The sequence below is a fragment of the Myotis brandtii genome, unplaced genomic scaffold, assembly GCF_000412655.1.
Source record: "Myotis brandtii unplaced genomic scaffold, ASM41265v1 scaffold344, whole genome shotgun sequence".
In the NCBI taxonomy this organism is placed as follows: domain Eukaryota; kingdom Metazoa; phylum Chordata; class Mammalia; order Chiroptera; family Vespertilionidae; genus Myotis; species Myotis brandtii.
The window spans coordinates 6,897,486-6,910,581 of record NW_005363247.1 but is presented as its reverse complement, the minus strand read 5'-3'; the positions used below and the strand labels follow the sequence as shown (position 1 = coordinate 6,910,581).

General features: G+C 35.5%; 1 protein-coding gene across 5 annotated transcripts in view; it reads left to right on the top strand.

Annotated features, from left to right (window-relative positions):
* TTC37 (tetratricopeptide repeat domain 37) overlaps nt 1-13,096 on the top strand; it is a 73,087-nt gene that overhangs the window by 28,978 nt on the left and 31,013 nt on the right. For all 5 annotated transcript variants that reach the window (XM_005871515.2, XM_005871516.2, XM_014543981.1 and 2 more), the window contains 9 exons: nt 763-939; nt 1,028-1,172; nt 1,342-1,420; nt 1,510-1,571; nt 1,688-1,744; nt 3,133-3,201; nt 4,849-4,923; nt 5,540-5,681; nt 12,788-12,881. In XM_005871515.2, coding sequence (XP_005871577.1) covers nt 763-939; nt 1,028-1,172; nt 1,342-1,420; nt 1,510-1,571; nt 1,688-1,744; nt 3,133-3,201; nt 4,849-4,923; nt 5,540-5,681; nt 12,788-12,881 — 900 coding nt within the window. The remainder of the gene's footprint in view (nt 1-762; nt 940-1,027; nt 1,173-1,341; nt 1,421-1,509; nt 1,572-1,687; nt 1,745-3,132; nt 3,202-4,848; nt 4,924-5,539; nt 5,682-12,787; nt 12,882-13,096) is intronic.

Sequence of the window (13,096 nt, the reverse complement as noted above, 5' to 3'; positions counted from 1 at the left end):
GTCCTTTGGACTACCAAATATATTGAGTATGTCATACATTTACTAGTGTTTTGTGTGTTTTTTTTGAAGATCTGAAAGCAAAAACTTGAGTTTACAATAATCCACTGTGAAACATGACAGTTAACAGCTTTACTGCTTGGTTATTAAGCAAACAAACAAACACAAAGAGCATAGTTTTTAAAAAGTCAATATTAAAGATAAATTGGTTCTGAAAAACTTACTGATTTATCAATGTGATTTCTGCTACTTCTAACAAAAATAATGAAGAGTACCAAAGAAATTTTTGTAAAGTTTCTGGTTCTTAACTTAAAACAATCAATTCTTTGCCTGGCCAATGTGGCTCAGCTGGTTGAGTGTCATACACCAAGAGGTCACAGGTTAGATTCCAGTCAGGGCATATGCCCAGGTTGTGGGCTTGATCTCCACTGGGGAGCCGATCAATGTTTCTCTCTCATCCATGTTTCTATCTCTCTTTTCCTTCCTCTCTCTCTCTCTAAAAAAATCGATAAAAACATTTTTAAAAATACACAAAACAATCAGTTCCTTCTCTTCCCTCTCCCCTTCTTCCTATTACGGAGGTGATAAGGTATAATTCAGTTAGAAGGAATTTAGTAAATCATTCACTGCACTTAATTAAGGAAGTAGATTTTAATCAGGATTGTATGTATAATTTTTCTTTTTTAATTGTAAGTAATAATGAGGGAGATAGTCTATACTTTTTGGAAATAATTTAAAAGAATTATGCTTTTTTTTTTTCTCCAGGGCTCTGCAGCATCGAGATGATGTGTCTTGCCTTTGGAAGCTAGTTGGGGATGCTTGTACCAGTCTGCATGCTGTCTCGCCATCTAAAGTGAATGTTAATGTTTTAGGAGTCCTTCTTGGCCAGAAAGAAGGAAAACAAGTATTAAAGAAAAATGAGCTCCTCCATCTAGGAGGAAGGTAATTTACAAAGATTGCCAGATAATGACATTCAGATTGAATAAGGGCATGATAACAAAACATAACATCCACTTTTATATTTCCATAGGTGTTATGGGCGTGCATTAAAACTTTTGTCTACATCTAATACGTGGTGTGATCTTGGAATTAATTATTATCGTCAAGCACAACATCTAGCAGAAACTGGCAGCAACATGAATGATCTTAAAGACTTGTTGGAGAAATCATTACACGTATGGTTTTGAGAATTTTTTCATAAACTTAAAAAAAAAACGAAGTGCTTTTCTGAAAAATGTTATTGATAAAGAAAATAACTTTAGTGTTTTTGCATTAACCACATTTATCTTGATATATGTGCTGACATTCAAAGAGTTAAAAAAATAATTTAACTTTATTTTTCAGTGTCTGAAAAAGGCAGTGAGACTCAACAGTAACAGTCACTTATACTGGAATGCTCTTGGTGTGGTTTCATGTTATAGTGGTAAGAATTCAATAACACTTCAGTAATTTTAGAAGATTGCTCATTTCAGGTAATAAAGTTCAGTTTCATTAAATTCTCTATTTTTTCAGGTATTAAAAATTATTCCCTTGCTCAGCATTGTTTCATCAAATCAATCCAGTCGGAGCAAATTGTGAGTGTTCTATGTGTCTGTCAATGAAAAAGGACTTTGAAATTTAGTGTGAATAATTTCCTGAGACTTCCATGGAGACAAGAGACCTAATTTTTATACATATGTATGTATTTTAGAATCCTGTTGCATGGACCAACTTGGGAGTGTTATACCTTGCAAATGAAAACATTGAGGTAACTGTGCTGACTGCTTTGTCATATTAAAAGTAAAGAACATTCCCTATACATGATCTCTTCATAATAGCACAACTTCTTGTGGAGAAATACTTCACACCTTGTTATCTATCCAGTATGCTCTCTAATATGCTAGATAATTAATGACATTCGGTTTATGTTATTGAATAATGAATGTGTAGGATTTATTTTTCTTTCCATACCACTCAAGAAATTTATGGTTTTATAATTATTTTGGTTTTCCATTTAGAGATTAAAACAATTCTATGAATTATTTGGGTGTTTTGTTTTTTGTTTTTATCTGTACACATGTAAGAGGAGTCCCATGTAGGTGATGTTGAGGGTAGGGTGATGAAATAAGGGAGACGATTAGTACTCTCTAGCAGCTTAAATTTAACATTTTTGGGGGGTGATTTATATTTGGTTTTAGCTGATATTAATCCCTTTATAAAGAACAGTGTAATTTGTACTCAAACAGTTAGAAAATTGGGCATGTGTTTGTAGGTGATGTTTAGAAGTTTCTACAAACCCACAGACAACATCTGTCCTGTTTTGTTTTAGCCAGCATATTGAAAATCACCGTTTTAAAGTAGTGTTAGTAATATTCTTAGGAATACATTAAGTCACAGCAGAGATTGCTTTAGAAGATTGTAAATAGAACAAAGAAAAATATTAATGTGTATCTTATTTGAAAAAATACATTATTTTTAATTTAAACAAAGCAAGATCTTAGTTAATAAACCATGGATGCGGTTTTGCGATAACATGACGCAGTTGCCTGTTAGCTTACTTTTTTGGAGGAAAAATAAGACTGTTTTCTGTCACACATAGATTATTGAGAAAGTGATATAAAGTAGCATATAATGTTATTTTTTGTATCAGGAAAAAAAAATGACATGCAAATTAATGTGCCCAAGTACAGTATCTTTAAAGTTTCCTGGCTGCTTAGCACAGATTATGTCAACCACTCTTGTTGTCTAGTAGCAGTTATGTATCTCAGACTTTGTTGGTTGTTAGTTTTTATCCTCCCAGCTAAGCTCAAAGAGAGGGGAATAGATACAGCCTTACTTACTTTCTTCAAACCTAGGAAATATATGGGTAATTTGTTAAAAGTTCTACCAAATGTAAGGTGAACATCTATATGCCCTGTCACTGGGACCAGAATCCCTAAACCTGTAGAGAAATCTGATGTAGCCAGGAGTGTTCTGGTGGAACACTGATTTAAGTGTTGCTAATTGTGTTTAAGCAATTTTAGGTTCATACATGTATTTATGTTGATAAGTCTCAGTTTTCTTATTCTCTTATTTTATGATTTTTAAACATAAACAATGTAATATTAAATGTATAAAATGACTTGATGTATTATTTTTTGTTTTTTTGTTTCCTAGCAAGCTCATGAAGCTTTCAAAACGGCTCAGTCCCTTGATCCATCTTATTTAATGTGCTGGATTGGACAAGTAAGATAACATTTAGTTATTAATAATTCTGTTGACATAAATAACCTATTAATATAAAGTGGTATAAATAACCTATTAATATAAATAACAGTGATCATAATAATAACAGGCCCTTTGTTCACATTATTTCAATTGAACTTTCATCAGTCCTTTGAGTTGGTGGTAGTTGTTAAACTTTTTGTAGGTGTGGAATTGAAGCTCAGAGACGCTAAGTATTGTGCCCAAAGTCATACAGCTTGTAATGATTAAGCATTGATTTGGGAGGCTTTTAACCCCATCATTCTGACATTATTATGCTTAAAGAATAAACCAAGAGCTATATAATGCACATTTACCCCTCCCCCAAATGAAAATTTACAATATCATTTTGATTGTTTTCTCATTTTCTGTAAAGTTTTCATAATTTTATTTGGTACTTGTTTATATGAGTCTGCCAACCCCCCCAAATTTAGATTTTTGTACTGCCAAATAGGAATCAGGATACTTGGTTAGTGATCTGAGTCTATCACTGACTAATTTTTTATTTTTTTTACCTTAACAAAATTGCTGGATTCAATGTTCTCACCTGAAAAAGAAGGGGATTAGAAAGGGTAGTCTAAATCCTGTGTAGTTGAGAAATTAGTAAGTGGTTGATTTTTATCTTATTTTATTTTATTTTATTTTATTTTTTGTTCAGCGAATACTAGAGGCATCACCCATATCAGAAAATCATTAATCTGGGTTTTGATCATTTTTATTGTACTTTTAACTTTTGGGTCTAATTCTAGCTAATTGGTGAAGAAGCAGAGTTAGCAAGGCAAACTTCCTGTTCCCGTTAACTGTGGTAGCATCTGGGAGCCATGGCATTACTAAACTAATTTCTATGTAAATTATTGGACACAAGGGGCTAAAGAATTTTTATTTCTAACTGTTCCAAGGGATGCTGCTGCTGCTGATCCAAATGTAGCACTGCTCTAGGCTCATTCATCTTAGATGTTGTCAGAAAAACGTATATTTTTTATTTTTCAGATATTTTAGCTCTTAAAAATAATTTATTTCAGGAAATAACTAGTAAATTTAATTAAAATATTAACAATAGAAGTGAGACTTAATATTAATTTTTAAATAATATTAGTAATAAATGATAACTAAAAAACCCTGATTTCTTTAAAAGATAGATAGTCTTGAAAGTAATTCTAAGATATTACATAGTCTCATGAAGTCAATAGCATAGGTATACTATTTAAAATCCTGAGGCGGTTTTAAAAATAAACATGTTGTGACTCTACCCCATATCTATGGAAACTAGGGGAGAGGACCTTCTTTTCAAAAAGCTACCCCGGTGAATCTGAGCTGCCCCGTGATTAAGAATCCTATTCCAGACAAATACCAGTATGAATCAATCAAGGGTGAGAGGGAGGGAGGAGGTTGCAGGTGGCATTCTGAAAGCATTTGTCTGCTTAAGGTCCAATTCAATAAGTCATTCTTGTCCTCTGAGCCATGGGAATATGGTAGCTAAGACTGAACTAGAAATTAACTTTACTTTTAAGCACAGCTTTTAAACCTTTGTTTTTTCCAGTTTCATTGATGATAATGATGATGATGGTGATGATTGATGATGATGATTTCTCCTTTTAAACACATTCAGAACCTCTTTTTTCTTTATAGGCCCTTATTGCAGAGACAGTTGGAAGTTACGACACCATGGATCTTTTCAGGCACACCACAGAACTCAGTATGCACGTAAGAATTTGAGCATTCTTCTTAGGATTCACTAATGAGAAAAGTATTATCCTTGTTGAGAAAGTGGATACTTAGTGGTATCAGATATTAATGACAGCACTTGTCTCTACTCTTCATTCTTTCTCAAAGGCAGATAAGCTATCTTTAATTAAAGACATCAAGATCTGATGAAATGACATTGGTATTCAGTAGATACAGTAGTAGTCATGTAAAGTAGAAACTGAGACTCTAGAAAAAATAAATATAAGATAAGGACTAACTTGGTTAATATTTCTAGATTATTTATGAAAGTGTTTTACGATTCTTTTGATTGGTAATTATTACTTTGACCTATGAGAATGGTGCTGAAAAGCAGCAAACTAAACCATCAGGTGGAGCTCTATTTTCTGCACTTAATTTATCCCATTTGATTCTTCTACTTAGGGTTGAAGCAAGTGATTTAAATATGTTCTTAGCTGTGTTATATCATAGTGAACCTGTAAAGGCACTTAACAGTTGACTTAAAGAAAACGAAGGTGTGCTATTTATTGTATTGAAGTGCATTGTTTCATTTCTTCATTTTGTATTGGTATATTTATTACCCTATGTCCACTTGTTAACTTCGGCTTTTTTAAAGACTGAGGGAGCGATCGGTTATGCATACTGGGTCTGTACTACATTGCAAGATAAAAGCAACAGAGAAACAGAGCTGTACCGGTACAACATCCTCCAGATGAATGCTATCCCAGCAGCACAAGTTGTTTTGAGTAAATACATAGGTAAGGCACCTGTTATATAATGGCAAGATATTTTAATAACTGTTGAAATAATTTAATGAATTTTTTAAATTAGTTAATTCTAAATTAAATATTAGTGTTTCTTAAGACATGAATTTGCCTTTTCTACCCCCAGTGGCCAAGGAATCTACTTTTTAAACTTTAGTAAGGACTTTGAAGAGTGATGAAATGTTAGCTAATGATTCAAGATAAAAGTGATTTCCATGTTGCAGTGGAAACATTTTGGAGCCTAAAGGGCCCAAGTTGCTTCTATTCTAGCTCTGCCATTTACTTTTGCTACAGTCTTAGGCCATGTATTTTACTTCCCTTAACTTCTTTTAACCTTGGAAAGTAGAGATAACAGCACCTAGGCTGTAGAGATATGAGAATTAAATGAGATAATGTGCCTTAAGTTTCAAACCCAGTGCCTTTAACCTCACACTTTAATACCTGATTTTTCTTTAAGATACTGGAAAAATATGTTTAGAAAAAGGATAGAATGGTGAAGTTTTATTAACCATCTATGATAATAATTTCCTTTCCTTAATAAAACTACTATTGAATTTTAATCTCCCCTCTATCATTTAGTAGCCATAATAAAACCCTAGGCATGTTACCAAATTTAATTTTAGTTTTCCTACCTGTAAACCCTACAAAATGTGCAGAGTAACTGGCATACTTTACATGCTCAAGAAATGTTAGTTTTGCTATTATTTTAAAAAATATTTTGACAAAATTAGAATAAATAAACAAGGCATTTAAGCAGGAATATTGGCAGTTGAATAATATAAAGAATCAAATAAATTGTGAAAAGCTGAAGAGAAAATGCCTCATCATAGATATTGAAGGGTAATAATACTCTTTCTGCATTGAGCCTGGGGCACTTGAGGAGAATGCAGTTATTTTAAAGTCAGCACTTTGGGGCATCCACATGTTATTAGTATGCCAAAATGAATGACTCTAATGAATACCTAGAGCCTCTGAAAGTGTATGATCAGAAATTTCATTGATAGGTCTCCTTACAGAATGGGTAACATTTATGAAGGATTTTCATAAAGGGTAAATCTCGAGTTTTCTGCGAAATTCAGATTCCTAGAGCAACAAACAAATCATTTCCTGACAGTTTTACACAGTTACATTTTTAACTCGATAGTGGAGTCATAGTGATAAAAAATTATTTAACAAATTCAACTACATGTGCTTAGCCAAAAATGAATAAATTAGGAGAGAAAAGAGGGAGAGCACAGTGTCTTCATCTGTCCTGCTAGGTGCTTCAGGACGAGTGGATGGTAGGCACGGTCTCCTTTTACTCAGTTTGACTCCATTTTGGTGCCCCTCTCCTTGTGTGGTAACTTGAGTATTTTTCAAGAATAACTTGACTGTGATTTTCGCCTTATGCTTTGATGTTAGAATCTAACCATCACATAAAGTATGATATGATTTGCTAGGGCTGACCAGCAGCCCCTGAACAACAGATGAACAAATTGCTCCGACACAGTTTCACTGTGAAAGAGAGAGCTAAGGGACGGTGTGGCCAAAGGGACTAGGCAGCCTCAATTGCCTGCCTCGTTAGCCTTTTATTGCAGTTTTCATCTTTAGACTAGAGGCCCGATGCACAAAATTCATGCAAGAGTAAGCCTTCCCCTGCTGCCGGCACCGGCTTCCCTCTGGCACCCAGGACCCGGGCTTCCCTCGAAGCCCCGGCTTCATCCGGAAGGTCGTCCAGAAGGATGTCCAGTCTAATTAGCATATTATGCTTTTATTATTATAGATACAATCAGCAGGATGAGTAATCTTGTTTACATTGTCCACTAGGCAAGGGCATCCAGGGATTAAGCATAAGTATTCCAGTAAGCACCTGGAGGTCTGTATGTACACAGACTTGTTTGGAAAGGTCAGGAATAATTAGGGGCGCTGCCTTTGACACTCCGCTAAGTCCCCCTTAAGTCAGAATTCTGATAAACAGGGCAGGTGGCCTTCCACACACTTCCTTTTTATCAGAATGCCCTCCTTACAAACTTTCCAACCAAGTCTTGTGTGCTCCCCAACATCTCCCCCTTTTTTATTTTGCTTCTTTGTAGATGACAGAGGGAGGTGGTGAACTTTCTGCTTAAGAATGTCAGGGTCCATGAAGCATGTTTACTGCTCCAGTTCTGATTTTAAAGACTATTAAAATAAAAATAAAAAGAGCAATGGTTAGTTACCTGGAATGTGTGGAGTGTGAGTATGCTCCAATAATTGCTCAGCCTCTGCTGTCAGCTTGTTCATCATTCCCTAGGTTATTCCGGGGGCCATCTGGGTCCGGGAAAAGCACATCGTTTGGGGCTGCGGAGTCCACAGGCCCAGATTCTTCATTTCTGAAAGAGGATTGGTCCGTGCCATGCCATGATAATCATGGGTTTAATCCAGCGAGCTGGAATTTACAGTGGCCCTGTGGGTGTAGAAACAACAGACATCCTCTCCCCCATGTCAATTCATTTGGTCCCATCCAGTTACTAGTGTCCATATCTCGCCACAAGACTTGTGGTTTCTGAGGTGGGGTATTGAGGATTGAAAATGATCATTCAGATTCAAAAAATTAGGGGTAAAGAGTGCTTTAGATAGTATTATAGCAGGGTCCTTGAGTCCCATATTCCCCCTTTTTTGTTTTACTAGCATACGCTTCAGGGTAGCATGGCACATTCAACAGTGACCTACCGTGTGGATTGTAAGGGATTCCCGTAGAATGCTGGATGGACCAAGTTCTGCAAAAGGCGGTGAAGCCAAGGCTGCTATAAGCAAGCCCATTATCAGTTTATCTTGGTTAATATAGCTACAATTGGAAACAGGTCTTATTAAATTCATGCAAAGAAATGTATTGCCACTTATTAAGAATTGCCAAATACTGGTGGGACAGGTAGGGAGAGAAATATATAATTTACCAAATTGCTCTAAAAATGCTTCCTTATATCTGAAAAACAAAAAGTTTAAGAATCAGCAATACTTGAAAATGACATGGAATCTTGTCCTTTCTGCAAAACACAATATTCCAGAATAACAGTTAGAGCTATAAATAAAAGCATAATATGGTTATTATTATTTGACAAAGCTTCCTATGTACCCTAAGCAGAAAATTTTCCTTCATGAGAAAGAAAACAAACACTTGAAGCATTCCAGGGCCTATTGGGATGATCTAAAGCCAATTCTAGGTCAAGAAAAAGTTTCTTAAAATTCAAACCCTGGAAGGATTGTCAAATTTAGTAGTATTTTGCTGAAAGATCATATATCAAAGTGTATTAGACACAAACATAGACCAGCAAACTTCAGTTCCCATGATTAAAAGATGGCTTTTTTTGTAAAAAATACCTGATTAAAATGATATATAACCATTTTAATAATTTATAGAACTTTTGCTTCCTGGGTAGAAAAACTGGAAAGATCTTTTCCCTTTTAACAGACTAGAAAAAGATTAACCAAAATAAGGTTTATTTTCTAACTCCATTTGTCCTTGGATGTGGTCAGCAAATGACACTAATTGGATTTCTGCTATCAGTCTCCCTGAGTACATTGATATAAGCTATTTACCATCTGTTTATACCCTCTGGTTAGGGAGACAAAGTGCAAATAATTTACTCTCTCTTTTTTTTAAAATGTATTTTATTGATTTTTCACAGAGAGGAAGGGAGAGGGATAGAGAGTTAGAAACATCAATCAGCTGCCTCCTGCACACCCCCTACTGGGGATGTGCCTGCAACCAAGGTACATGCCCTTGACCGGAATCGAACCTGGGACCCTTCAGTCTGCAGGCTGACACTCTATCCACTGAGCCAAACCAGTTAGGGCAAATCATTTACTCGTAAGTGTCCTTGGCTTAGGGAAGATAGGATGTACTAGATGGCTCCAAATTGGTATTTAACCATCTCAGTTTCCCCATTCTACCTGTCCTGGTTTACTGGCCTGTGTCATTTATACAATTTCCTTTCAACATTTCTCTTCATAAAATTCTACGACTTTCACAAACTTTCTACAACTTTCACAAATCTTTCTTCAGAAACCTTACAACTTTCAGAAATAACCAGCTCTAGAATCCACTTTCATTTTTCTTCAAAATGCATCTCCATGCCTCATGCTTTATTACACCAAAGTCATAATTTCTTTCTAAGTAGTTAGAATTCTTAACCCTTAGAAACCTTAATTTTTAGGTGACATGTAAGTAATTTAACATTCCTCAGATTAGCAACACATTCACATTTTAAGAGATATTTCAAATAAAATACAAGACATTCATTAACAGATTCAAATCCAACCTCTAGATTTTTCATACAAGGCAAAGATTAATATTTCAGTAGCCTGTTACTTAAAAATACCTAGATATTTAATAATTTTTACTATTTAATCCAGCAAATTCCAGAGTTTTAAGTTACCAAACACTTTGGTAAACTATGTTTAGGCAAATATAATTACCACTGAAAAAGCTTTATCATATACCCTTCATTTTAGTTATATTTATTTTGCTTTAACAACTTTGAGATTTTAAAGCCAATTATTGTTACCCGAGGCATTTTCTTGGCAACTTTTATACAGGGATAACTCACTGGTTTTCAGTGGCTTTAATGTTAAAGTACTATTTTTTTTTTTTTTTTACAAAAATGGGAATTGGGCCCCCCATTGCTATTTCTGCAGCCTGCTGGAGGGCACTTCTACAAGTCTGATTCTTCTAGGAAAAAGACTTGTGGGGTTTAGAAGATGTTATTTCCCATATTTTTTCTTTCTGAGTAGACTAACAACATGAATAAGAAGAGATCTTAAAAACAGAAACAGAAAAACTCCACAGTAAATGAATGAGTACTCATAAAAAGATAGACTGGGACATTAGCCTTAGAATCTTCAAACTAAGTGCCCCAAAGATAAGAAGCAAGCAAAGAACATCAGTAACCAAGTTACATTACAGACAGACAAGAACTTCCACTAGCTAAAAGTTTCCAGTGGCTGATGACTTGAGAAGGAGAGCAAGAAGGGTCCCCAAGATTAAAAATTCTTGGCAGCTGCTGGGAAGTTCCTGCATTCCCTGCCATGTGTTCAGCCTGCCACACATAGCTAGGGCCTCTAGCAAAGTGAAATATGCTTCATCTTTAAACAAATTAAACCAAACAACAAAGACACATAAAACAACAATCAACAGACACTCATATACAATATTTACAGGCACACATAACACACAGACAAGACTTAATAAATCAGAGTTCTTTTCATGGATATTTCAGAAGATGTTTTACATTGCCTGGGATTTACAGCCAGATGCGGCCCAGAGGGCTCCCAGGTGGGGTCACCAGTAAACACCCACAAACAGGCTGTTGTTCACAGATCTCATCATATTCTGCTCTCCATAGCAAATGTTGACTGGCGTCCAGAGTTGTTTTGGCTAAATCTGCCAGTTCCAAGGCATCATATGGTAATTTTCAGACAAAACATTAAGGAGTCCTTTTGTAAATGGACTGTTAGCCCCATTTTCTCTAGTTGATGAGCCTTCCCACACTGGAGGCGGAGGATCGGGGACCTTCAGTATTACAGGCTTTACAGGTTCTACTTCAGGAGGAGGGGGTGGTACTGGCGCTCTGTAGGCTTTTGAGCCTCAGTATGAAGTGGTCAAGAGCCTACATAGTTAAAGATGACAAAGGCACTCATTTTCTCTGAGCCTGATTTCTCTTTAAATTCTTGCCTACTTGTTCCCAGAGATCAACAGCTAATGTTCCATCATCAGGGAACCAAGGATTATAAATTATAGGCACCATTTGCTTTTAATAACTTTTTAAGTAATAAAGAGATCTGTTGCTCGGTGGACAGTTGCTGTCCACCTTAGCTGAAAAACAATTCCCTCGAACTTGGAAATCCCAAGCGGGCTCCAATGACTTATTGCGCAGTTAATTTCGTTTCCCTCCTTTTCGTTTTCGAGGATTCCGCTCATCTTGTTGTGTGTCTTGGTCCTCACACGGGGCACCACCTTGCCAGGGCTGACCAGCAGCCCCTGAACAGTGGATGAACAGATCACTCTGACACAGTTTCACTGTGAAAGAGAGGGCTAAGGGATGGCCTGGCCAAAGGGAACAGGCAGCCTCAATTGCCTGCCTCATTAGCTTTTTATTGCAATTTTTATCTTTAGATACTGAGCAATCTTGGGGGTACAAGTGTTTACATTGTCCTCTAGGTAAGGGCATCCAGGGATTAAGCATAAGGATTCCTGTCAGTATCCGGGGGTTCGCACGTGCACAGACTTGTTTGGAAAGGTCAGGAATAATTAGGGGTGCTGCCTTCGACACTCCTCTAAGTCTCCCCTAAGTCAGAATTCTCATAAACAGGGCAGGAGGCCTTCCACACACTTCCCTTTTCTCAGAATGTCCTCCTTACAAACTTTCTAACAAGTCTTGTGTGCTCCCCAACAATGATTATACCTTATGCTTTGATGTTAGAATATAACCATCACATAAGCTATGATATGATTACACTATATTTTGTTAAACAAGAGGGATTTGAAGGCTTGCTTCCCAATACAGCTTTTAATTAGATTAGATGTTTTCTTTGTACATCATCAGATGCATGATCTCTTTTGACATGAAAATTTCAAAATGCTGCATTGGCAATACCAAAGTCATTCTCTGTTTCTAGTGTACGATACTGAGTTATTTAAAAAAACATACATAGAAATTGGAACACAACCCCCAAGAAAAATTAATCCTAGGAAGGTTTACGTGATTAGCTAAAGAACTGAATTTTCCTTATAAATCAAATGCATAGTTTTAACATGAGGTACATTTTCAAGTTATTTTACCATTAGGAATAAAAATGTTTAAACTTTAAAACATTTAAAGTATGTAGTAACTGTAAATGTTACTGAATAATTAGGAAGAATTATAATTTGTAGTAACTATAAATGTTATTGAAAAATGTGGAAGAATTATAAAATGATTACTGGTATTTTATAGTCAAGATAATCAGACTGCTATTCTTAACAATGCCAAAGATTTCAAGAGATAATCTGTTGTTTAAAATATTAAAGAATTGAAAATAAAACTAATATCTTATAAACACAACCATTATGTACATGTAAAGAGCAGATATTTTTGGATTTCCAGAAAGAATTCCAAACTATGCTCCAGCTCTCACAATGTTGAGTTATTTAAATGAACATCTACAGCTGAAAAAGGAAGCAGCAGATGCACTCCACAGGTAAACTCTGCCTTTAACCAAAATGCCGTCCTTATATGTTAGTGGCCTTTTTTTTATTTAGTCTCACTCTCATGAAGAAGGTACTAATTAAATGTTTTCATTTTTTCCTAATCTTTTATTATCTATTATTATTACATCTATGAAGGTGAAAATATACAGTTCAAATTTTCAGCTATATTTTGGTTTCTGTTCCTTAAAGTGAGGGAGGGAGGGAG